The sequence below is a fragment of the Scyliorhinus torazame genome, chromosome 17 (genome assembly GCF_047496885.1).
Source record: "Scyliorhinus torazame isolate Kashiwa2021f chromosome 17, sScyTor2.1, whole genome shotgun sequence".
Lineage (NCBI taxonomy): Eukaryota > Metazoa > Chordata > Chondrichthyes > Carcharhiniformes > Scyliorhinidae > Scyliorhinus > Scyliorhinus torazame.
Window position 1 is genome coordinate 119,092,154 of NC_092723.1, and position 26,558 is coordinate 119,118,711.

General features: G+C 52.0%; 1 protein-coding gene across 1 annotated transcript in view; it reads right to left on the reverse strand.

The window, feature by feature from the left end:
- Positions 1 to 26,558, reverse strand: part of LOC140394109 (cytochrome P450 3A8-like) — a 111,563-nt gene that overhangs the window by 40,112 nt on the left and 44,893 nt on the right. The window contains exon 8 of the mRNA XM_072480958.1: positions 10,822 to 10,949. Coding sequence (XP_072337059.1) covers positions 10,822 to 10,949 — 128 coding nt within the window. The remainder of the gene's footprint in view (positions 1 to 10,821; positions 10,950 to 26,558) is intronic.

The window sequence follows — 26,558 nt, forward strand, 5'->3', positions numbered from 1 at the left end:
TGCAGGGGCAGCTACGCTAGCAAGTTATGCTGGTGGACGGAAGTGAGGTGGGGGGGGGTGGGGAGAAGGCCACGAGAGGTGGCCCGGGGGGGGGGGGGAAGAAGGGGAAGGGGAAAAGCAGGGGGGGTGGTTTTTGCGACGCGACAGGGGGCGAGAGATGACATGGTCAAGGGCGAAGAAAGGGGCCATCTGGGATGGGCTAGGTACCGAGTGGAATTAAAGGGGCAGGAGTTAAGTGGGGAAGATGACGGACGGTAGAGGGGAATTGGAGGCGCAAGCCTCCGGTAAGGGTGTTAACGTGGAATGTCCGGGGACTGAATGGGCTGGTTAAAAGGTCACGGGTGTTCGCGCACCTCAGGAGCTTGAAAGCGGGGGTGGTCTTTTTGCAGGAGACACACCTCCGTGTGAAGGACCAGATTAGGTTAAGGAAGGGGTGGGTTGGGCAGGTTTTTCACTTGGGGTTTGATTCAAAATCGAGGGGTGTGACGATTTTAATGAGCAAAGAATGGGATTCGTGAGTGCGAAGGAGGTGAGGGATCCAGGTGGGAGATATGTGATTGTGAGTGGGGTATTGGAAGGTGTTGGTAAATGTGTATGCTCCAAATTGGGATGATGTGGGTTTTATGAGGGGGTTGCTGGCAACAATCCCGGATTTGGCCACGTACCAGTTGATCATGGGAGGAGATTTTAACTGTGTCCTGGAGCCGAGGGATAGATCGAGCCCCAGGTCGATGGGTAGGGTACGTATGGCAAGGGAGCTGGGGGGGGTTTATGGAGAGGATGGGTATGGTGGATCCATGGTGCTTTCAGAACCCAGAGGGTAGGGAGTATTCCTTTTTTTCACACGTCTGTAAGGTGTATCCGAGGATTGATTACTTTGTAGTGAGTTGGGAGATTTTGGTAGGGGTGGAGGGGGCAGAGTATGCGCGATCTCTGACCATGCGCCCCACTGGCTGGATATTCGGTTCAGTACGGGACGAGAGCAGAGGCCGGGGTGGAGGTTTGGCTTGGGGTTGTTGGCGGATGGAGGTTTTTGTGATAAGGTGCGGTTGGCGATTAGGGATTATGTGGAGTTCAATCAGAATGGGGAGGTGTCAGCGGGCATTTTTTGGGAAGCACTGAAGGCAGTGGTCCGGGGAGAAATTCTCATTTACGGTTCGTGCGAATAAGGAAAGGAGGGCGGAACATGACCGTCTAGTGAGCGAGATAGTGGAGGTGGACAGGGAATATTCGAGGATGCCCACAGTGGAGGGATTGGCGAGGATTACAATGTTGCTGGGGCAATTTGACAGGCTGACAACGGGGAAGGCGGTAGGGAAACTGCGTAGGGCTAGAGGGGTGCAATACGAGTATGGGGAGAAGGCGAGCCGCAAGCTGACGCACCAGCTGCGGAGGCAGGCTGCGTCCAGGGAAATATTGAAGATCCGGACTGGGGCTGGGGATGTGGTGTCAGAGCCAGGGAAGATAAATGAGGCATTTAGAGAGTATTACCAGGGACTTTATGAGGCAGACCCAGGAGGAGAGGAGGACATGGGGCGGTTTCTGGACGAGCTGGAATTACCCCAGGTGGAGGAAGCAAAGAGGCAGGCGTTGGACGTGCCCCTGGGGCTGAGGGAGGTGCTGGAAAGTATCAGGGGTATGAAGTCGGGGAAGGCCCCTGGGCCGGATGGGTACCCGGCAGAATTTTATAAGGAATTTGCCGCGGACCTGGCACCACATCGTTGGGGGCGTTTAATGAAGCCCTGGAGAAGGGGGAGTTGCCGGAGACGATGATGCAGGCAGTAATCACACTAATCCCAAAAAAAGGGAAGGATCCGGTGGAATGTGGGTCGTATAGACCCATATCACTATTGAACACGGATGTGAAAGTATTGGCGGGGAGGATTGTGTCCCAGGGGTGGTTACAGAAGATCAAACAGGTTTCATGATGGGCAGGCAGCTCGCGAGTAATATAAGACGGCTGTTGAATGTGGTGATGAATCCATCGAGAGCTCTGGTACCGGAGGTGGTGGGTGTCCATGGACGCGGAGAAAGCATTTGATCGGGTGGAGTGGCAGTACTTGTTCGAAGTTTTGGGAAGGTTTGGGTTTGGGCCGAGATTTGTGGCATGGGTGCAGTTGCTGTATGTGGCGCCAAGAGCGAGGGTGAGGACAAATGATTATGAGCTCACAAAGTTTTGACTTACACAGGGATACGAGGCAGGGCAGCCCGCTGTCGCCGCTGCTGTTTGTGCTGGCCATAGAGCCTTTGGCGATGGCTCTCAGGGGGTCGGCAGAGTGACGGGTGATAATGAGGGGACAGAGGGAGCATCGGGTGTCGCACTATGCCGATGACCTCTTGCTGTATGTTTCGGATCCGTTTGAGAGTATGGGAAGGATTATGGGCATGTTGGGGAGGTTTGGAGGATTCTCGGGATACAAGCTGAATGTAGGGAAAAGCGAGGTGTTCCGGTGAATGAGCTGGCACAGCAGGCTAATTTAGGGGGGGATGCCATTTACGGTAGCGAGGGATAGGTTTAGGTACTTGGGGATTCAGGTAGCGAGGGAATGGACGGGGCTCGATAAGTGGAACTTCACGAAGCTGGTGGAAGAGGCCAGGGAGGATCTTAAGAGGTGGGATACTCTGCACTTAACGTTGGCGGGGAGGGTCCAAGTGGTGAAAATGAATATTCTGCCGAGGTTCTTGTTTATCTTTCAGGCTCTCCCGATCTTTATACCAAAGGCCTTTTTTCGGAAAGTGGACACAATCATTTCTGACTTTGTATGGGCGGGGATGGTGCCGAGGGTGGGGAGGACCCTGCTACAGAGGCCGAGGCAGCAGGGGGGTTGGCTTTGCCAAACTTGCTTCATTATTATTGGGCGGCAAATGTGGACAAGGTGCGGCGGTGGTGGGAAGGAAAAGGGGTAGAGTGGGTGAGGATAGAGGAGGAATCTCGTAAGGGATCTAGTTTGAGGGCTATGGTGACAGCAGCATTGCCAATGGCAATGGGCCAAGGGAGCCCAGTGGTGCAGTCCACAGTGAAGATATGGAATCAGCTGAGGAGGCCTTTTAGTGTGGAAGGGATGTCGGTGCTAACGCCACTGTGCGAGAATCATGGGTTTGAGCCAGGGGGGGGATGGATAGTTTATACAGGAGGTGGAGGGAAGTGGGGCTGGTCAAGGTGAGGGATTTGTATTTGGAGGAAGGGTTTGCCAGTCTGGAGTAGCTAAGGGAGAGGGTAGAGCTGCTGAGGGGGAATGAGTTCAGGTATCTACAGGTTAGGGACATTGCACAAAAGGTCTGGAAGGGGTTCCCTAGATTGTCGGGATACACCCTGCTGGAGCGACTGCTGCTTCCGGATTTGGAAGGGGAGGGAAGAATTGGTGATATATACAAGTGGCTGGGGGTGCAGTGAGGCGAGCAGGTGGTGAAGATCAAGGAGAAATGGGAAGCGGAGTTGGGAATGGAGATCAATTGGGGAGTATGGAGTGAGGCACTGTGAAGGGTAAACAGGACCTCCTCTTGTGCAAGGATGAGCCTGATACAGTTCAAGATAGTGCACAGGGTGCATATGACCCGGGCGAGAATGAGTGGGTTCTTTCAGGGGGTAGCAGATGAGTGTGAGAGGTGTGGGCAGGGGCCAGCGAATCATATGCGCATGTTTTGTGCCCTGAGCTGTCTCCTGCTGGAATGAGCGGGAAGTGTCGTGTTCCCCGTTTTATAGTGTGTATGCTCTTGCCTGCGATTGGCTGTGATGTTGTGTGTGTATTGATTGGTCCGTTGATCTGTCCATCAGTGTGTATGTATGTTTGCACCATGATGTTTATCTGAATATCATGACATCCCCCCTTTTTTACAAGAATATGTGCCTATGTGGTAATAAATATAGATGTGTACTGAGTGCAGATGAATGTGTGTGTGCAATATCTACAACATGTACATGAGGCTAAACTATATACATAGGAAGGTGTCAGGTGCAACATAGCAACGAGGTTGTACCATAAACAAAACACGTGTAAACATTAAGCATCAAAACGAACTCCTGTAACGACAAAAAGAGAAACATATTAACATTGTGGCATAATACGTCAGTGAGTTCAATGTTCAAACAGGCTCATAAGTCCAGCCTAGTAGGTGGGCGATGAATTCGGGTTGACCGCCTCAAGGGTGGGTCAGGATCCACCAGCTGAGGAATGGGCCTGGCCACAGGCGGCAGAGGAATGGGCATAGTGGCAGGAAGCTCCACGAAGTCGACATCAGGAACAACAGGAGGGCATGGCACCGGTGTATGATCACGTTGCGAGCGTGGAAACAGGCGAAGAGCCCGGCGATTGCGCCTGCGAATGGAGCCATCAGGCATGCGAACCAGGAACGAGCGGGGAGCCACGTGTCGGAGAACTTCGGCAGTTGCCGACCAGCCACCCTCTGGTAGGTGGATGCGGACGTTGTCTCCAGGCGCCAAGACAGGAAGATCAGTTGCCCGAGTGTCATGTGCCACCTTCTGCTGAGCACGCTGCTGTTGCATTCTTTGCAGTACTGGAGCATAGTTGGGTGTAGGGACCAGAATGGATGGCACAGTGGTCCTGAGGGCGTGACCCATCAACAGCTGGGCTGGTGAGAGGCCAGTGGCTAGTGGGGTCGAGCAATAGGCCAGCAGGGCTAAGCAGAAATCCGATCCGGCATCAGCAGCCTTGCAGAGGAGCCGCTTGACGATGTGAACGCCCTTTTCCGCCTTTCCATTGGACTGGGGATGCAGAGGGCTGGATGTCACGTGTGTGAAGCCATACAAAGCAGCAAAAGAAGACCATTCTTGGCTTGCAAAACAGGGCCCATTGTCCGACACGACAGTAAGCGGAATGCCATGGCGAGCGAAGGTGTCTTTGCATGCCCTTATGACAGCGGACGATGTCAAATCGTGCAGGTGTATGACCTCTGGATAATTCGAAAAGTAATTTATGATGATGACGTAGTCCCTGCCAAGCGCATGAAAAAGGTCCACACCCACCTTCGCCCAGGCGGACGTCACCAACTCATGGGGCTGAGGCGTCTCAGGGGGTTGCGCCAGCTGAAACCTTTGGCAGGTGGGGCAGTTGAGCACCATATTGGCAATGTCATCGCTGATGCCCGGCCAGTATACAGCTTCCCTGGCCCACCGTCTGCACTTCTCAACCCCCAGATGGCCTTTGTGTCGTTGGTCGAGGACCAGCTTGTGCATGCTGTGTGGAATCACAATCGTCAATGACGGCCAAGTCGTCCCGGACATAGAATTGTGGGCACTGTCCTTTGAGCCACCCTCCCGTCATGTGGCGCATCACACATTGTAGAAGGGGGTCAGCCGCAGTCTCCCGGCGAATACGGGCTAGACTTAAATCATCAGCTGGCAGATTTGCCGATGTGAAGGCCACCTGCGCCTCGACCTGACAGACGAACCCCTCCGAGTTGGGCGGTGTGCTCACTGCTCTGGATAGGGCATCCGCAATGATGAGGTCCTTTCCCGGGGTGTAGACCAGTTGGAAGTCGTACCTCCGGAGCTTGAGTAGGATGCGCTGGAGGCGAGTGGTCATCTCGTTCAGGTCCTTATGTATGATGCTGACCAGGGGGCGATGGTCGGTTTCCACGGTGAACTGGGGGAGACCATACACGTTGTCGTGGAACTTGTCTATGCCGGTTAACAAACCCAGACACTCCTTCTCGATCTGCGCATAGCGCTGTTCTATGGGGATCATGGCCCGTGAGGCATAGGCGATCGGGGCCCATGACGCAGTGTCATCCCGTTGCAGGAGTACCACCCCAATGCCGGACTGGCTGGCATCAGTCGAGATCTTCGTATCACGAGAGGTGTCGAAGAACGCCAATACCGGGGCTGTGGTGAGCTTAATTTAGAGCTCCTCCCATTCCTTCTGGTGTGCGGGCAGCCACTGGAACTCTGTGGACTTCTTTACTAGGTGGCTACGAGCCATTGTGTGGGAGGCAAGGTTGGGAATGAACTTCCCCAGGAAGTTGACCATGCCTAGAAAGCGTAGCACTGCTTTCTTGTCTGCCGGCTGTGGCATGGCTGTAATGGCGCTCACCTTATCTGTATCCAGACGCACTCCTGACCGGGATATGTGGTCCCCCAGAAACTTTAGCTCAGTTAGGCCGAAAGAACACTTGGCTCGGTTGAGGCGCAGGCCGTGTTCCCGTATCCGGGTAAAGACACACTGGAGACGACTGATGTGCTCCTGTGGTGTGGTGGACCAGATGATGACGTCGTCAACATAGACGCGTACCCCTTCAATGCCCTCCATCATCTGTTCCATGATTCTGTGGAATACCTCGGATGCCGAGATGATGCCAAACGGCATTTTGTTATAGCAGAACCTGCCGAAAGGAGTGTTGAAGGTGCACAGCTTCCTGCTGGACTGATCCAGTTGGATCTGCCAAAAACCCTTCGAGGCATCAAGCTTTGTGAAAATTTTAGCCCGGGCCATTTCACTCGTGATCTCCTCCCGTTTGGGTATGGGGTAGTGTTCCCTCATGATGTTGTTGTTCAGGTCTTTCGGGTCGATGCAGATCCGGAGTTCGCCAGAGGGCTTCTTAACACACACCATGGAGCTGACCCATGGCGTGGGCTCCGTGACCCGGGAAAGCACCCCTTGGTCCTGGAGATCCTGCAGCTGCTGCTTGAGGCGGTCCCTGAGTGGTGCTGGGACCCTGCGAGGTGCGTGAATGACCGGGGTGGCATCCGGTCTGAACCGTATTCTGTAGGTATAGGGCAGTGTGCCCATGCCCTCGAATGCCTCCTGGTTGTGGGCAAGGAGCGACTGGAGCTGTGCCCTAAATTCTGCATCCGGGAAGTCTGATGTGCCTTCTGGAGACAGAGCGTGTACCCGCTGAACGAGGTGGATAACCTTGCATGCCTGTGCGCCTAGCAGGGAGTCCTTCGATGATCCAACTATCTCAAAGGACAGTGTGGCCGTGTATGTATTGTGTGTCACCTGGAGCTGGCAGGATCCCATGGGCGGGATAACGTTTCCGTTGTAGTCGACCATCTTACAACGGGATGGCCGAATTGGTGGTCTGACCTTCAAGGCATAGAAGTCTGACCATGCTATTAGGTTGGCGGAGGCACCAGTGTCCAAACGGAATGTTATCGGTGATCGGTTGACCGTTAGGGTGGCACACCATTCATCACCCGGATTGACACTGTTCACTGGCATCGGCTGGTGGGTCCTGCTTGGAGACATCCGGTTCCTGTCAATGACCGCAACACGGAAGGCTTCCCGGTCGTCTGTGTCACCGGTTTGTATATCGTCCGGGTATGACTCGGAGTACGGAGGCTCAATGGTCCGCACGTCCCTGCGAGGCTGTCGGAATTGGGGAGCGTTGGCAGGTTGAGCTGCTCGACAGCAGGCAGCATAGTGGCCCATCTTGCCACAGCGGAGGCATTGTCGGTTCTTTGCCGGACATTGCCGCTTTAAATGTGCGGATCCACAGTTGCCGCACGTCGTGACGTCATGCCGTTCATTGCACCATCGCGCATGCGCAGTTCAGTCCTGCGTAGAGCGCGCCTGTGCATCACGTCCCTCTGTGTCGACGTCTCTTTTGGAGCGTACATGCGCGGGAGACCGCGGAAAGCGCACAAAATGGCCGCCCTCGTCCAGGCCGCGGGCCGGGCAGAACTCGATCGCCAGGACCCGCTCAGCCTCGTAGGACCCCTGCGTGCCGATTCGACCACCTGGAATTGGGAGTAGCGGCTGGTCGCGTTTTCATGGAGGACGCAGGCGTCGATGGCGGTGGCTAGGGTGAGGCTTTTAATTTTGAGGAGCTGTTGGCGTAGGGTGCCCGAGGTGACCCCAAAAACTATCTGGTCCCGAATCATGGAGTCGGAGGTGGCCTCGTAACCGCAGGACTGGGCAAGGATACCGAGGTGTGTTAGGAAAGATTGAAAGGGCTCATCCTTACCCTGCAGACGCTGCTGGAAGAGGTTCCCCTCGAAACTCTCATTTACCTCGACGCTGAAGTGTTGCTTGAGTTTGAGAAGGACCGTCTTGTACTTCGTCTTGTCCTCACCTTCCGCGAACACCAGGGAGTTGTAGATGTGGATGGCGTGTTGCCCTGCCGTGGAGAGGAGGAGGGCGATTTTCCTGGTGTCCGAAGCATTGTCCCTTTCTGTGGCTTCTAGGAAGAACTGGAAGCGCTGTTTAAACAGCTTCCAGTTGATGCTGAAGTTTCCAGCGATTTGGAGCGGCTGCGGCGGGCTGATGGTGTCCATGGCGCAGGATGGCGGATTCCTTAAGATGCGTAGGTAGGTCTCACAGTTATTGGGTTCCAATCCTGGTACTATGTCGTGTTGGGTGCTCTGCTACATAGACGAACCAACACGGTTGCGGATGGTACAACTCAGTTTCATTACTAACAATAACAACATCTGTAAACTGGTTACTGTGGTTCGTTCATTACCCTCAAACATGTGGACCTAGCCCTAACACTATCTTGGAGAAGCACTCAGCACATGGTGAATGTCTGAATGGCTTGCTGTGAGCTCTGTGCCCTGAGCTGTTTCCTGCTGGAATGAGCGGGAAGTGTCGTGTTCCCCGTTTTATAGTGTGTATGCTCTTGCCTGTGATGTTGTGTGTGTATTGATTGGTCCGTTGATCTGTCCATCAGTGTGTATGTATGTTTGCACCATGATGTTTATCTGAATATCATGACAGGTGGGAGTGTTCGCAGTCTTAGCCAGGATAGTTGAGGAGGGAGTGGACCCTTTGGTGGCGATATTTGGGGTTTCAGAGAAGCCGGAGCTCATGGAGAGGAGGATGTCATGGCCTTCGCCTCTCTGATTGTACGGCGACGTGTTTTGCTGGAGTGGCGGTCGGCATCGCCACCGGGGGTAGCAGCATGGTTGGGTGACCTGTACGACTTCCTGCAGTTAGAGAAGATAAAATATGAGTTTCGGGGCTCAGCAGGGGAGTTTGTGAAAAGATGGGGGATGTTTGTGACCGTGTTTGAAGAGCCGTTCGTCGCGGTGGGGGGAGAGGTGGGTGAAAAAGGAGGAAAATCTGTACTAACTGTATAGTTGATTGTTGGGAAGAATGTTTCCCGGGGTGTTTATTTGCTGTAACCTACTTTGATACAAGTTTGAATAAAATGCATTAAAAAAAAAAAAATTTTTTTAAGTGCTTGTGATTCACTAGGATCAGATCTTAGCTGTTATAATCAGTATCCTGGTAATGGTAATATGCGCACGCTGCCAACCTAAACTCCAGCCAGGAAGATCAGCGATGTGAGCCAAGGCTGGATGCTTCCCATGCCATGTAAGGACGCAAACATTGCCGCAAAGGAACTGATCAGTTAAGAAACCCTGATGCACAGGGAGTCACATATCTGTTGTGCCCTCCTCGGCCATCGCTATCTCTTGAGGACTGAGGATTGTGAATTCGCTCATCATACACTCTGTATAAAGAATTACAAGAATTACATATATCTCTTGACAACATACACGGGTCCGGTACCAAGTGCCACAGAGGTTGGCTTCTCTTGAATGTTAATCTTAAAAGAGGACACGCAGTGTGAAGAAGGATTGGTAAATTCCAAACCAAAAAAGCTTTCATCTGACCATTACATTCACATTCCCTAAGAATGATTTTCAAAAAGTGCAATTTATTCCCAATGATCGAGCACCCACAGACCCGGAGGTGACATCAAAACTTTAATTTTCCTAACTCTACCACAGCACCGTGGTGCCTCCCTAACCTCCGCAGCAGGGGTGTGGGCAGCCTGCTTGCTACGTCCTGATGCCTGTAATTACCTCAGCAGAGGTGGTCTCATAAATATCTCCTGCTTGGGCAGAAGAGGCCTTGGTGGCTTGTGCTGCCAGAGTTGGTGCAGACACAGGCAGAGGGAACTTTGAGTGGCTGTACAGCTTTGGGAGTGTCCCCAGTTGAGGCCCCGGGTGTCCAGTTGATGCTCATCCACCCTATAGGTGCCAGAGGACATCGGCCTGACCCCAGCAAGAGATGGGCACCTGGATGGAGGTCAAGGTGCCTCGTTCCCCATGTGGCCTACATCCTGATGGTGCCTACCAGAGTGTGTCGCCACATGTGGCGATGACGAGTTGGCGGTGGTGAACAGCGAGGCCCCGCAACCCAACAGCTACGTGTAGCTTCCAACGGCAATCAGGATGTAAGCAATCACCATCAGCTCTTGTGGGTTTCAGAGCCATCACAGACAGCTGAAGCTCACCCTCCAAACCCACGTTCATGCAGACCCCATTGGGAGTCCAATAAGGCATGTCCCACATGTTTACCACACACACACACGCCTCATGAGTCCAGCCAAATGGACATGAGCCATAGAACAATCTCCCCGCCACCTGTTGGGTGTTATCACTCTGGGCATCTGAGCAGCCCCAAAACACAAAATCAGGATTTTGTCCCCACATCGACTGAAATGGCAAACCTTATTTTGTTTTGTCTTCTCTGTTGTTCTTCCCACCACATGTTGAAAGAACGGGGAGAAGTACACACTAGCTTTAACCTCAACAGAAGCTTGAGAGAAAGGATGAACGCATACATTATATCCACCATTTCCACTTTATAGTAGGAGGTTGGAGAACCTTGGCAGCCTGCCAAGGTCTGTGATTGTAGCGCTGGCTGCAACAGATTGAACATAAACTGCACACCTGGCTGTTAAACATCAGTAACTGTAAAATAACACAATATTCCTGCGTTATCTGCCTCTTCTAGTTATTACAATATTGTAGCAGCCACTTCCTTTCTAGTTAAGGGAAAAAAATAGTCAGAGTTAAGGGAGGGAGGGCGGCAGAACAGGTGTAGGAACCCGAATTAGTTTAACACTCACAGTGTGTACTCCTTTTTGTCTCTTTGCCTTCAAACGTGTCAAAACGTTCATGAAAAATTCCGTCACATCTCTAGGGAAGAAGCTGAATCCAAGTTTTTCCAGGATTGGAAGAACGGCAGGAAGAATAACTGGAATAAAAAAATCCCAAAAAATCAAGCTGACGAAGAATAATATTGTTGCACATAGATAACAGGATGGGAGTGTCATTAGCCAGCACAGCATGTCCATTTTAATTGTCCTCGAGGTGGTGAGCTGCCTTCTTGAACTGCTGCAGTCCACCTGGTCTAGCTATACTCACAGTGCTAAGATTTGCTGCAGTCCACCTGGTGTAGCTATACTCAAAGTGCTAAGATTTTGATTAAATGACAGTGAAGGAATGGCAATTCAGTTCCAAGTCAGGATTGTGCGAGGTTTGGAATGTAACTTGCAGGTGGTGTTGTTACCAAGTTCCTGCCACCATTCTCCTCCTAAGGGCTAGGGATTGCGGGTTTGAAAGTTACTGTGGGAAAGTCAAATTGCGCCCAGTAAGACCGCAGAAACAGGAATGTAATAAATTTGAAAAACTATTACAGTGATACTGTTTGAGGGAGAACTTCTTTGTTCTTCAAAAATAGCCATGAGATCTTTTAGACCCATGTAAAAGAGCACAAGGGACATTGCAGGACCATCCCCTCTGAGAGATGGCCCCTCTGATTCTGCAGGGCGGTGTTCCCCTGTACTGTGCTGTACTGAGGTAGTTTGGATCACGTGTTTAAGTGTCTGGAGTGGGACTTGAACCAACAATTTTCCAAGTCAGATGGAACCGCTGAGACTGGTTCTGAACTTATACCCTCCAGGTATCTCTCTATGCTTCCTCGGACCCGCTCGCTCACCTCCTCATCCGCCAACAGCCCCACCTCCAAGCGCCACAACGGGCGCTGGTCCCTCTCCTCCCCCAGCTCTAGGTCTACCCAATGCGGGGCATGATCCGAAATGGCTATCGCCGAGCACTCGGTATCCTCTACTCTCGCTATCAGCGCCCTGCTCATAACAAAAAAGTCGATCTGGGAATAGGCCTTATGAACGTGCGAGAAGAATGAAAATTCCCTAGCTCCCGGCCTTGCAAATCTCCAAGGGTCCACCCCTCCCATCTGGTCCATAAACCCCCTCGGCACTTTAGCCGCCGCCAGCCTCCTACCCGTCCTAGACCTGGAGCAATCCAGTGCCGGATCCAACACCGTGTTAAAGTTCCCCCCCCCCCCCCCCCCATTATCAGGCCCCCCCCCCCCCCCCCACTTCCAAGTCCGGGATCCGACCCAACATACGCCGCATAAAACCCGCATCGTCCCAGTTCGGGTCGTACACGTTGACCAGCACCACCTTCTCCCCTTGCAGCTTACCACTTACCATTACGTACCTGACGCCATTGTCTGTCGCAATGCTCGACGCCTCGAACGACACCCTCTTTCCCACTAAGATCGCCACCCCCCGATTTTTGGCATCCAGCCCCGAATGAAACACCTGGCCTACCCACCCCTTCCTCAATCTTACCTGGTCTGCCACCTTCAGGTGTGTCTCCTGGAGCATGACCACATCCGCCTTCAGCCCCTTCAGGGCTGAATAATGGTGCGCGAACACCCAGGCCCGCTTAAGCGGCCCGTTCAGTCCCCTTACGTTCCAGGTTATCAGCCAGATCAGGGGGCTACCCTCCCCCTCCCCGCCGACTAGCCATAACCCCTCCTCGGCCAGCCACGCGCCCCACGCCTTCCCCGTTCCCCACGGCGGCAGACCCCCGTCCTAACCCCCTCTACTCGCTCCAGCTCCCCCTTGACCATACCAGCAGCAACCGGTTCTCCCCACAGCTGACTCCTGCTGACCCCGGCCGCTCCCGCTTCTCCTTCGACTCCTCCCATTGTGGGACTTACCCTCCCCCTCCATTACCCACCAGCAGGCTCTCACTTCCATCCCAAGCGCGGGAAAAAACCCGCGCTTCCCTGCCCCGGCTCCGCCCCCTCCAGCACGGGAAAAAGCCCGCGCTTTCCACCTGCTCGGCCCCGCTTCCTCTGGCGCAGCTCCTTTTACAGGCCCAGTCCCCTCACCCCCGAGTCGGGCCTCACCCTCCCCCGCAGGCCCCCATCCCCCCTACCGGCCATCCACCCCCTACTCCGTTTATTTGCCCCCCTCCAAGAGCCCACCTGACAGACCCAACCAAAACAGTGCCCAACCCACCCTAACCACCTACACCAAACCAAAAATAAACAAGAACAAAGAACCCCCCCTCAAAATGTAACACAACAACAATCCCCGACCATCCCCACGCCCGACTCCCCATCCCGACCCTCAGTTTGTGTCCAGCTTCTCGGCCTGAACAAAGGCCCACGCCTCCTCCGGGGACTCAAAATAATGGTGCTGGTCCTCGTAGGTAACCCACAGACACGCCGACTGCAGCATGCCAAACTTCTCCCCCTTCCTATGCAGCACCGCCTTCTCCTGGTTGTACCCGGCCCTCTTCTTCGCCACCTCCGCGCTCCAGTCCTGATATATTCGAACCACCGCGTTCTCCCATCTGCTGCTCCTCTCTTAGCCCACCTGAGCACGCACTCCCGCAAACCGATGAAACCGCACCAGCACCGCCGCGGCGGCTCGTTAGCCTTGGGCCTCCTCGCCAGCACTCTATGGGCCCCTTCCAGCTCCAGGGCCCCTGGAAGGACCCCACTCCCATCAGCGAGTTTAACATGGTGATCACATAGGCCCCCACGTCCGACCCCTCCAGGAGGCCCAAGATTCGCAGATTCTTCCGCCTCGACCGATTCTCCATCTCCTTGAACCGTTCCTGCCATTTCTTGTGGAGCGCCTCGTGCCGTCTGGGTCTTCAGCAGCTTATCAATAGAAGCCTTCATTGGCTCCAGCAGGTCCTCTTTGAGCTCCCTGAAGCAGCGCTGGATAACCTCCTGCTGCTCCTGCGCCCACTGCAACTACGCTGCCTGGTCCCCGCCCGCCGCCATCTTGCTCTTCTTCCCTCGCACTTTCTTTGGCTTCACCGCCACTTTTTTAGTTGCCCCGCTCCTCGTCCAAGCCATACACTGCCAGGGGAATGTTGCAGTCTTCTTCCCACACCGGGAAATGGCGAAAGAAATGCCGTTGAGGGCCCTGAAAAGAGCCCAAAAGTCCGTTCCAAGCGGGAGCTGCCGAACATGCGGCTTAGCTCTGCATAGCCGCAACCGGAAGTCGTTCTGAACTTGTATAGACCTTGCCCATGATAATGATTTTATTGGACTTCCGGGTGCGGCGATGACCAGCTAAGTCGCACGTTTCGGCAGCTCCCGGTGGAACGGACTTTTGGGCTCTTAATAAGAGCCCCAACGGCAATTTTAACGGCTAAAAGTACTGTGCGGTAAACCAGAAGGGAATCCCCCCTGGATACGGATGGAAAAAGGAGATCAAGGGAAGCACCACTACTTTGAAACGGCGGATGAGGCGTGGACATTTATTGTCGAAGAGAAATTGGAATAAGCGGGTTATTAAAAAAGAACGTTTGAGACAAAGTGGTGGGGTGAATATGGGGGGCGAAGAGGGGGGAAAATGGGTGGAGAGATGATTTTTATGTTGTTAATCCTGCGACCCGGTAACTTTTCTCTCTTCCACAGGTTGTGGGGGTGGGAGGAAGGGAGGTGGAGGAGCTGGGGGCATAGGCCATTGGGGGCGGGGCCAAAAGGGAAGCGCGGGCTTTGTTCCCGCGCTATGATAATTATGGCGGGAATAGGGAAGCAGGAAGGAGGGGGCGTCGCACGGTGCGAGCCGAGGTCACGGGGGGGAAGCCGAGGTCGGCCAGAGTTTGCTGACTTCTGGGTGCAACATGGGGGGTGTAACTACGCTAGTGGGGGATCTAGTGGGGGGGGGGGTGGGAGGGGGGATTTACTGGGTTGCTGCTGCTGGGGAGAAGGGGGAGCTGGTATGGGGTGGGGTGGGCGGGGCGGGAGGGCACCGCCTGGGGGGGACACAGCTGCGTGGGAACCGGGTGAGGAGCTGGATAAAAGGGGATGGCTAATCGACAAGGGGGGGGGGGGTAAAGAGCCCCCCAACCCGGCTGATCACGTGGAATGTGAGAGGGCTGAACGGGCCGATAAAGAGGGCACGGGTACTCGCACACCTTAAGATGTGGTTATGTTACAGGAGACGCAGTTGAAACTGATAGACCAGGTTAGACTACGCAAAGGATGGGTGGGGCAGGTGTTTCATTCGGGGCTAGATGCGAAAAACAGGGGGGTGGCTATACTAGTGGGGAAGCGGGTAATGTTTGAGGCAAAGACCATAGTGGCGGATAGTGGGGGCAGATACGTGATGGTGAGTGGCAAATTACAGGGGGAGGCGGTGGTCTTGGTGAACGTATATGCCCCGAACTGGGATGATGCCAACTTTATGAGGCGCATGTTAGGACGTATCCCGGACCTAGAGGTGGGGAAGTTGGTAATGGGTGGAGATTTTAACACGGTGCTGGAACCAGGGCTGGACAGATCGAGGTCGAGGACTGAAAGGAGGCCGGCAGCAGCCAAGGTGCTTAAAGACTTTATGGAGCAGATGGGAGGAGTAGACCCATGGAGATTTAGCAGACCTAGGAGCAAGGAGTTTTCGTTTTTCTCCTATGTCCACTAAGTTTATTCGCGAATAGACTTTTTTGTTTTGGGAAGGGCGTTTGTGTAGAAGATTGTAGTTTAGTCGGGCAGCATGGTCGGCACGGGCTTGGAGGGCCGAAGGGCCTGTTCCTGTGCTGTACATTTCTTTGTTCTTTGTTCTTTGTTGTTGTTGATCCCGAAGGTGAGGGGGACGGAGTATACGGCGATAGCTATTTCGGATCAAGCTCCACACTGGGTGGACTTGGAGATAGGGGAGGAAAAAGAACGGCGTCCACCCTGGAGAATGGACATGGGACTAATGGCGGATGAGGGGGTGTGTCTAAGGGTGAGGGGGTGTATTGAAAAGTACTTGGAACTCAATGATAATGGGGAGGTCCAGGTGGGAGTGGTCTGGGAGGCGCTGAAGGCAGTGGTTAGAGGGGAGCTGATATCAATCAGGGCACATAAAGGAAAGCAGGAGAGTAGGGAACGGGAGCGGTTGCTGCAAGAACTTCTGAGGGTGGACAGGCAATATGCGGAGGCACCGGAGGAGGGACTGTACAGGGAAAGGCAAAGGCTACACGTAGAATTTGATTTGCTGACAACGGGTACTGCAGAGGCACAGTGGAGGAAGGCACAGGGTGTACAGTACGAATATGGGGAGAAGGCGAGCAGGTTGCTGGCCCACCAATTGAGGAAAAGGGGAGCAGCGAGGGAAAAAGGGGGAGTGAGGGATGAGGAGGGAGAGATGGAGTGGGGAGCGGAGAGAGTGAATGGAGTGTTCAAGGCATTCTATGAAAGATTATATGAAGCTCAGCCCCCGGATGGGAAGGAGAGAATGATGTGTTTTCTGGATCAGCTGGAATTTCCTAAGGTGGAGGAGCAGGAGAGGATGGGACTGGGAGCACAGATCGAAATGGAGGAAGTAGTGAAAGGAATTAGGAGCATGCAGGCGGGGAAGGCCCCGGGACCGGATGGATTCCCAGTTGAATTTTACAGGAAATATGTGGACTTGCTCGCCCCGCTACTGGTGAGAACTTTTAATGAGGCGAGGGAAAGGGGACAGCTGCCCCCGACTATGTCAGAGGCAACGATATCGCTTCTCCTAATGAAGGAAAAAGACCCGCTGCAATGCGGGTCCTATAGGCCAATTTCCCTCCTGAACGTAGACGCTAAGATTCTGGCCAAGGTAATGGCAATGAGGATAGAGGATTGTGTCCCGGGGGTGGTCCATGAGGACCAAACTGGGTTTGTGAAGGGGAGACAGCTGAATACGAATATACGGAGGCTGCTAGGGGTAATGATGATGCCCCCACCAGAGGGGGGAAGCGGAGATAGTGGTGGCGATGGATGCCGAGAAAGCATTTGATAGAGTGGAGTGGGATTATTTGTGGGAGGTGTTGAGGAGATTTGGCTTTGGAGATGAGTATATTAGATGGATACAGCTGCTGTATAGGGCCCCGATGGCGAGCGTGGTCACGAATGGACGGGGGTCTGCGTATTTTCGGCTCCATAGAGGGACGAGGCAGGGATGTCCTCTGTCCCCATTATTGTTTGCACTGGCGATAGAGCCCCTGGCAATAGCATTGAGGGGTTCCAGGAAGTGGAGGGGAGTACTCAGGGGAGGAGAAGAACACCGGATATCTCTGTATGCGGACGATTTGTTGTTGTATGTGGCGGACCCGGCGGAGGGGATGCCAGAGATAATGCGGATACTTGGGGAGTTTGGAGAATTTTCAGGATATAAACTGAACATGGGGAAAAGTGAGTTGTTTGTGGTGCATCCAGGGGAGCAGAGCAGAGAAATAGAGGACTTACCGCTGAGGAAGGTAACAAGGGAATTTCGCTACTTGGGGATCCAGATAGCCAAGAATTGGGGTACATTGCATAGGTTAAATTTAACGCGGTTGGTGGAACAGATGGAGGAGGACTTCAAGAGATGGGACATGGTATCCCTGTCACTGGCAGGGAGGGTGCAGGCGGTTAAAATGGTGGTCCTCCCGAGATTCCTCTTTGTGTTTCAGTGCCTCCCGGTGGTGATCACAAAGGCTTTTTTCAAAAGGATTGAGAAGAGTATCATGAGTTTTGTGTGGGCCAGGAAGACCCCGAGAGTGAGGAAGGGATTTTTGCAGCGTAGTAGGGATAGGGGGGGGGGGGCTGGCACTACCGAGGGCCGCCAATATCTCAATGGTATGTAAGTGGATGGGAGAAGAGGAGGGAGCGGCGTGGAAGAGATTGGAGAGGGCGTCCTGCAGGGGGACTAGCCTACGAGCTATGGTGACGGCGCCGTTGCCGTTCTCACCGAAGAAATACACCACAAGCCCGGTGGTGGTGGCTACTCTGAAAATTTGGGGGCAGTGGAGACGGCATAGGGGAAAGACGGGAGCCTCGGTGTGGTCCCCGATAAGAAATAACCATAGGTTTGCTCCGGGGAGAATGGATGGGGGATTTGGAACATGGCAAAGAGCACGAGTAACACAATTGAGAGATCTGTTTGTAGATGGGACGTTTGCACGTCTGGGAGCGCTGACCGAAAAATATGGGTTGCCCCAGGGGAATGCATTCCGGTATATGCAACTGAGGGCTTTTGCGAGGCAACAGGTGAGGGAATTCCCGCAACTCCCGACGCAGGAGGTGCAGGACAGAGTGATCTCAAAGACATGGGTGGGGGACGGTAAGGTATCAGACATTTATAGGGAAATGAGGGACGAGGGGGAGATTATGGTAGATGAGCTGAAAGGGAAATGGGAAGAAGAGCTGGGGGAGGAGATTGAGGAGGGGCTGTGGGCTGATGCCCTAAGTAGGGTAAACTCATCGTCCTCGTGTGCCAGGCTAAGCCTGATACAATTTAAGGTGTTACACAGGGCGCATATGACTGGAGCACGGCTCAGTAAATTCTTTGGAGTAGAGGATAGGTGTGCGAGATGCTCGAGAAGCCCAGCGAATCACACCCACATGTTCTGGTCATGTCCGGCACTACAGGGGTTTTGGGTGGGGGTGACAAAGGTGCTTTCACAGGTGGTGGGGGTCCAGGTCGAACCAAGCTGGGGGTTGGCTATATTCGGGGTTGCAGAAGAGCCGGGAGTGCAGGAGGCGAAAGAGGCTGATGTTTTGGCCTTTGCGTCCCTAGTAGCCCCGCGCAGGATACTGTTGATGTGGTAGGAAGCCAAGCCCCCAGGTGTGGAGACCTGGATAAATGACATGGCAGGGTTTATAAAGCTGGAATGGATTAAGTTCGTCCTAAGGGGATCGGCTCAAGGGTTCACCAGGCGGTGGCAACCGTTTGTCGAATACCTCACAGAAAGATAGAGGGAATGGAAAAGAAGAAGACAGCAGCAGCAACCCGGCCCGGGGCGGGGGGGGGAGGGAGGAACCAGAAGGACTCTCAGGGATGTTAGTGTATAAGTATAATATGTATAGGTTGTTGTTATAGGTAATTGTATACTGGACGGCTGAACTGTATTTTTTGGAGGGTATTTATTTGGGACAAGGCAGTTGCCATTTAGTTTTTTTTAAATTTTGATGTTGTTTATATATTATTTATTTCTTGTTTAAAAAACTGGCCATTGTTATTTATATTGTTATATTACTGTGTGAAAGATACACAATGTACTGTTATGGTTGGCCAAAAATTTTGAATAAAATATATTAAAAAAAAAGGTAATGATTTTATTTTGTCTTCCCTCGAACCAAGACATAAAAGTTTACATTATAGGAGGACAACTCTTTGAAAGAGCAGGTCAAGGTTAATCCCGCTACCCTGGTCTTTTCCTTTTTTCAAATATATTCATTCAAGGAGTGCCGGCTTCACAGGCTAGGGCAGAATTTATTGCCCATGGTGGTGGTGAGCTGCCTTCTGGAACCGCTACAGTATATGTGGTATAAATACACATACTGTGCTATTATGGAACTCCAGGATTTTGACCCAACAACAGTGAAGTCACAGTGATATATTTCCAAGTCAGGATGGTGGGCGACTTGGAGGGGAACTTGCAGGTGGTACTCTCAGGTATCTGCTACCCACAATCTTCTAGATGGTAGAGCTCAAGAATTTAGTAGCTGCTGTTGAAGGGAGTCCCGACAAGTTGCTGCAGTGAATCTTGTACATGGTACATATTGGTGCCACTCTGTGTATTCCATCATTCTCTTGACCTCTGCTGTGTAGTTGGAGGGCTGGCTTTGTTGGAGTCTGGAGGTGGGTTACCACAGAATTTCCAGCCACCGTCCTGTGATTTTTTTAAAATGTGTACGTACGGGAATTTCCCCCCCAAAAAAATCACACTTCAAAGCAAACATATGCATAATAGCTATAGGTATCAATGTACAACAGGTACAGCACAAAACAATCGACATACATAATTCAAAACAAACAAGACCTAATGAATCAGGGACAAAATCATCAACAAGCTCCTTCCATGGATAAATGATCTGTCTGCATCCAAACAAGATACAGGGAACAATTGTAGACCCACATCTCACCCATAGCTTAAAACAAAATTACAGAAGAGCAAAACAACAACCTGAGAACTCCAGTGCGAAGGGGAATCGACTAACTTACAGCAAAATTTAAACTCTTCAGATCCAGACCGAAACAGGCAGCCATCTTATAACTATAAGATAGAAAAATGACAAAACGACAGAGAGGACCGGGTAGCGCCAAACTGTAATTCTCAGCCAGCGTCTCTCATAGTTTAAAAGCAAGAACAAGAGCCAAGAACAAAAATCCGATCATCCATAACCCCATCTGTCAGTTTCAGCTAAGAGGACAAAATAGATCACCGGATCACCAGCACCAGTTACAGCCTCAAGATGACAACAGGATATCGAAGGCCAAGAACCAAAAGGAATATAGTCTGGTCCCAATTTTCTGGTCTTCGATGAGAGTATGAGAGGGGGAACATCAGGAATAATAGTCTAGTCAGCAGCCCCCTAGAGAAGAGTGCAAGATGAGGACACTGAGACAAACAGTCAGCAGCACCTAGAGGAGAGTGCAAGATGAGGACACTGGGACACCGGGACAAACAGTCAGCAGCACGTAGAGGAGAGTGCAAGGTGAGGACACTGGGACAAACAGTCAGCAGCACCTAGAGGAGAGTGCAAGAGGAGGGCACTGGGATACCGGGACAAACAGTCAGCAGCACCTAGAGGAGAGTGCAAGGTGAGGACACTGGGACAAACAGTCAGCAGCACCTAGAGGAGAGTGCAAGAGGAGGACACTGGGATACCGGGACAAACAGTCAGCAGCACCTAGAGGAGAGTGCAAGGTGAGGACACTGGGAAAAACAGTCAGCAGCACCTAGAGGAGAGTGCAAGGTGAGGACACTGGGAAAAACAGTCAGCAGCACCTAGAGGAGAGTGCAAGAGGAGGACACTGGGATACCGGGACAAACAGTCAGCAGCACCTAGAGGAGAGTGCAAGAGGAGGACACTGGGACACCGGGACAAACAGTCAGCAGCACCTAGAGGAGAGTGCAAGAGGAGGACACTGGGATACCGGGACAAACAGTCAGCAGCACCTAGAGGAGAGTGCAAGAGGAGGACACTGGGACAAACAGTCAGCAGCACCTAGAGGAGAGTGCAAGAGGAGGACACTGGGATACCGGGACAAACAGTCAGCAGCACCTAGAGGAGAGTGCAAGATGAGGACACTTGGACAAACAGTCAGCAGCACCTAGAGGAGAGTGCAAGAGGAGGGCACTGGGACACCGGGACAAACAGTCAGCAGCGCCTAGGGGAGAGTGCAAGAGGAGGACACTGGGACACCGGGACAAACAGTCAGCAGCACCTAGAGGAGAGTGCAAGAGGAGGACACCGGGACAAACAGTCAGCAGCACCTAGAGGAGAGTGCAAGATGAGGACACTGGGATACCGGGACAAACAGTCAGCAGCACCTAGAGGAGAGTGCAAGAGGAGGGCACTGGGACACCGGGACAAACAGTCAGCAGCGCCTAGGGGAGAGTGCAAGAGGAGGACACTGGGACACCGGGACAAACAGTCAGCAGCACCTAGAGGAGAGTGCAAGATGAGGACACTGGGACAAACAGTCAGCAGCACCTAGAGGAGAGTGCAAGAGGAGGACACTGGGGCACCAGGCCAAACAGTCAGCAGCACCTAGAGGAGAGTGCAAGAGGAGGACACTGGGACACCGGGACAAACAGTTAGCAGCACCTAGAGGAGAGTGCAAGAGGAGGACACTGGGACACCAGGACAAACAGTCAGCAGCACCTAGAGGAGAGTGCAAGAGGAGGACACCGGGACAAACAGTCAGCAGCACCTAGAGGAGAGTGCAAGAGGAGGACACTGGGACACCAGGACAAACAGTCAGCAGCACCTAGAGGAGAGTGCAAGAGGAGGACACCGGGACAAACAGTCAGCAGCACCTAGAGGAGAGTGCAAGATGAGGGCACCAGGACATTGGGACAAATAGTCAGCAGCGCCTCATGTGGAGTGTCATTTTGCTGTGCAAGCCAGGAGTCAAGGTCAGTGGTTGCAGGCCAAGGCAAGGAGAGCTGGGGCATAAATTGCAGTAGTACTATAGTATAGAATGAACACCTGTGTGATTGCAGGAAGTAAAGATTAGTGGTATAAGTAAAAACAAATTGAAATTCTAAATTAAATAAATTCTAATTATATAATATAGGGATGCTGGGCCAGGGGATGTGTTGTAGCTGCAACATGTGGGAGCTGATGGATGCCATTGTGGTTCATAGCAACCACGTCTGTAACAAATGTTGGTCGCTCGAGGAACTTCGGCTCAGAGTTAGTGAGTTGGAGTCTGAGCTTCAGACCTTACGACACATCAGGGAGTGAGAGAGTCACCTGGATGCAGCGTTTCAGAAGGCAGCCACACCCCTTAACTTAACTGCCTTAAGTTCTGTCAATGGTCAGGGACAGGAGGGTGTGACTGCAAGTGAGGCAGGTAGAGGGATCCAAGGGATAGCACTGAAGGAGCCTCAGCCCTTGTCCCTGTGCAACAGGGACGAGATTCTCGCTCCATTTGTGGATGAGAGAGGGGACTGTGGGGAGGTTGAGCAAACTGACCACAGCACCATGGTTCAGGGAGCAGGGGTAAGAAAAGACAAATGTAGTCCTAGTTGGGATAGTATTGTCAGGGGAATAGACATTGTCCTCTGTAGCAAGGATCGAGAGTCTTGAAGGCTGTGCTGCCTGCGGTGCCAGGGTTTGGGACATCTACTCTGGGCTGGAGAGGAACTCGTGGTGAGAGTGGGAGGATCCAGTGGTCTTGGTCCTTGTCGGCACCAATGACATAGGTAAAATGGGGAAGGAGTTTCTGTGTAGGCAGTTTGAGGCACTAAATTAAAGAACAGAACCTCCAAGATTATAATCTCTGGATTATTACTTGAACCACATGCAAATTGGCAAAGGGCACATAAAAATTAGAGAGATGAATACGTAGCTCGAAGACTGGTGTGGGAGACCTGGCAATCGGTTCATGGAACATTGGCATCCGTACTGGGGAAGTGGGGGCTATACCGGTCAAATGGCCATCATCTGAACCAGGCTCGGGTTCTTGCGGACCCTATAGCTATGAAAGTAGAGAGAGCTTTAAACTAAAGACTGGAGGTGAGGGTGCGGTTGCTTGGAAAATTGAGAAGTTAAAGGTAGGAGTGCAGGTTAGTGATCAGTCAGAGTGTCAACAGAAAAACAGGTAGGGACAGATCATATGAATATTGATGGCGTGATTCTCCCAAAAGGGAACAAAGTCCCCGAGTGAGCGTGTTTAGCCGAAAAACATATGGCTATTCAACACGACTCACATTGAATAAGGGGCCTGAATGGGAAACGTGTGGCCAAGGCCGCACCTAGCTCCGCTCGCCAGAATTCCCCATTGTAACGAGAGATCTCCAAGGCCCCCAAAACAATACCACCCCCGCACCCCCCCGCCCCCCCCTCACCAGCCTGAACACAATATTGGAGGGTTAGCAGAAGTTTATCCCAATCAAAAAGAGGGATTCTACAAGAGGCAAAATCCATGGTTAACAAAAGGGAGATAAAGGATAATGTTAAATTGGAAATCAGGGGCGAGATTCTCCGACCCCCCGCCGGGTCGGAGAATCGCAGGGGGCTGGCGTGAATCCCGCCCCCGCCGGTTGCCTAGGTCTCCGGCACCGGATATTCGGCGGGGGCGGGAATTGCGCCGCACCGGTTGGCGGGCCCCCCCGTGCAATTCTCCGGCCCGGATGGGCCGAAGTCCCGCCGCTAAAATGCCTGTCCCGCCGGCGTAGATTAAACCACCTACTTTACCGGCGGGACAAGGCGGTGCGGGCGGGCTCCGGGGTCCTGGGGGGGGGGGCGCGGGGCGATCTGACCCCGGGGGGTGCCCCCACGGTGGCCTGGCCCGCGATCGGGGCTCACCGATCCGCGGGCGGGCCTGTGCCGTGGGGGCACTCTTTTCCTTCCGCCTTCGCCACGGTCTCCACCATGGCGGAGACAGAAGAGACTCCCTCCACTGCGCATGCGCGGGAATGCCGTCAGCGGCCGCTAACGCTCCCGCGCATGCGCCGCCCGGAGATGTCATTTCCGCGCCAGCTGGCGGGACACCAAAGGCCTTTTCCGCCAGCTGGCGGGGCGGAAATTCGTCCGGCGCCGACCTCGCCCCTTAAGGTTGGGGCTCGGCCCCCAAAGATTCGGAGCATTCCGCACCTTTGGGGCGGCGCGATGCCCGACTGATTTGCGCCGTTTTGGGCGCCAGTCGGCGGACATCGCGCCGATACCGGAGAATTTCGCCCCAGGATACACAAAGTTGCAAGGGATAGTGGTTGACCAGAGGACTGGGAAGTTTTTAGGATTCAGCATCAAAAGACTAAAAAACTCATTAGAAGAGAGACAATGAATTGCAAGAAAACTTGCATGCAGTATAAAAACAAACAGTAAGGGTTTCAATGGATGTATAAATCAGCAGCTGGTGGCTTAGATAAACGTGAGACCTCGACTAAACGAGGCTGGTGAATTAACAGCAAACAAAGAAATGGCGGATATGCTAAATACATTTTTTGTATTTGTCTTCAACATGGAAGACATTGAATATCCCCAAGATATCAGATGGGCTTATTTCAAATAACATGGTAGAATTTACAAAAGTCTCAATCACAGGGATAGAGTATTAGAGAATCACAAGAGGCTGAAGGCAGACAAGTCATCACGACCCAATGAACTGCACTCTAGGGGTTTAATGGAAGTGGTTGCAGAGATAGTGGGCCCATTGGGTGAAATTCTTTGCAACTTGCTAAATTCCAGGAGGGTACCAGAAGATTGGAAAACTGCCAATGTGACTCCCTTATTCAAAAAGGGAGAAAGGCAGCAGGCAGGGAACTACAGCCCAATTAGTTTACATTTATTATTGCCAAGATGCTGGAGTCAACAATCAAAGAGAAAATAGTTAATCATTTAGGAACGCCGAATATAATCAACCTTATCAACATGTCTTTATGAAAGGTAAATTATGTTTAACAAATTTGCTCGAATTCTTGGAGGATGTAACAGGGGGAGTAGTGTTATGGGAGAGGCGTTTTCAGAACCCCAAAATGTATCATGGAGTTCAACCAACCTCCCCCTTTAATGTATTTGTTGCTTTTCCTAGCACACGGCTTGTTCCCTAGGTGTGCGATTATAATTATGGACACGTGGGTTTTTAAATACAAAACAATGTTTATTCCATGAACTCAACTTAACATCTTAAATAAACATTGGATCTCTTAACACCCCTTACTTCAAAGATAACTACAAAAATATTGCAACAGTAAATAATTCCTCAAAATGTTCCTTCAAACTTCCAAGAGATTTAACACCTTTAAACAGAATCACATCAGGTTAAAGGCTTTACTATTATGAGTTTAAATCACCCAAATGATCCAGAGATAGGCTTTCATGGCAGAGATCCAGCTCGCTGCAAACACAGACACTCCCAAGCTCGTTTCAAACTGAAACTTAAAACTGCAAAATGGCTGATCTAAAGCCCAGCTCCACCCACACTCTGACATCACTGCATTTTCTTAAAGGTACATTGCGTAAACATCCATTTCTTAAAGGCACTCTCACATGACAGTAGATAGAGGGGAACCTGTTGAAGTAGTGGATTTAGATTTCCAAAAGGCATTTGACAAGGTGCCACATAAGAGACTGGTGCATAAAGTAAACGCCCATGGAACTGGAGGAAGTGCTTGAGCATGGATTGAAAACTGGCTGTCACATAGAAAACAGAGTTAAAATAAATGGGTCCTTTTCAGAGAGGAAAGATGTAACTAGTGGAGTACCGCAGGAATCAGTACTTGGCCCGCAATTGTTCTCTATTTACAGTAATGACCTGGAGGAAGGAACAGAATGTAAAGTTTCCAAATTTGTCGATGATACGAAAGTAGGTGGAAGAGCATGTTGTGATAAAGTTATTGGGATTCTGCAACAGGATATAAATAGATTGGGTGATTGGGAAAAAACCTGGCAAATGGAGTTTAATGTGGGGAAGTGTGAGGTAATGTACTTCGGTAGTAATCAAAAGGCAAATTATTATCTAAATGGTGAGAGACTGCAGGTGAGTGATGTACAGAGGGATCTAGATGTTCTTGTGCATTAATTTAAAAATAAATTTAAAGTGCCCAATTCTTTTTTTCCAATTAATGGGCAATTTAATGTAATCAATCCATCTACCCTGCACTTTGGGTTGTGGAAGTGAGACCCACGCAGACATGGGGAGAACGTACAAATTCCACACTGACAATGTCCCAGGACCGGAATCGAATCCGGGTCCTCGGTGCCATGAGACAGTTCTCGTGCATTAATCACAAAAAACTAGCAGGCAGGTCCAACAAGTAATTCTGAAGGCAAATAGCATTTTGGTGGTCCCGTACCTGTGGGAATAATTTGTTTCAGCCACTTTAAGGTGGAGCTGAGGGATTGGGCAGGCGTTGGCGGGGTGGGTATGTTCAAGTACTTTCAGGGGCGCAATTGGGTCAGGCAAGCTTCCTCGGCATTCCCAGTGGTGCCGCCATCCACTTGGCTGGAAAGGATTGTTCCTTGTGAGGGGTCAGAGGAGGGCAGCACGTTCGGGATAAATGGACGGATCATAGGGAGGAGCAGGTCTAAGTGGAGGACGTGAGGCTAGGTGGGAGGAGGAACTTGGTCCCATTT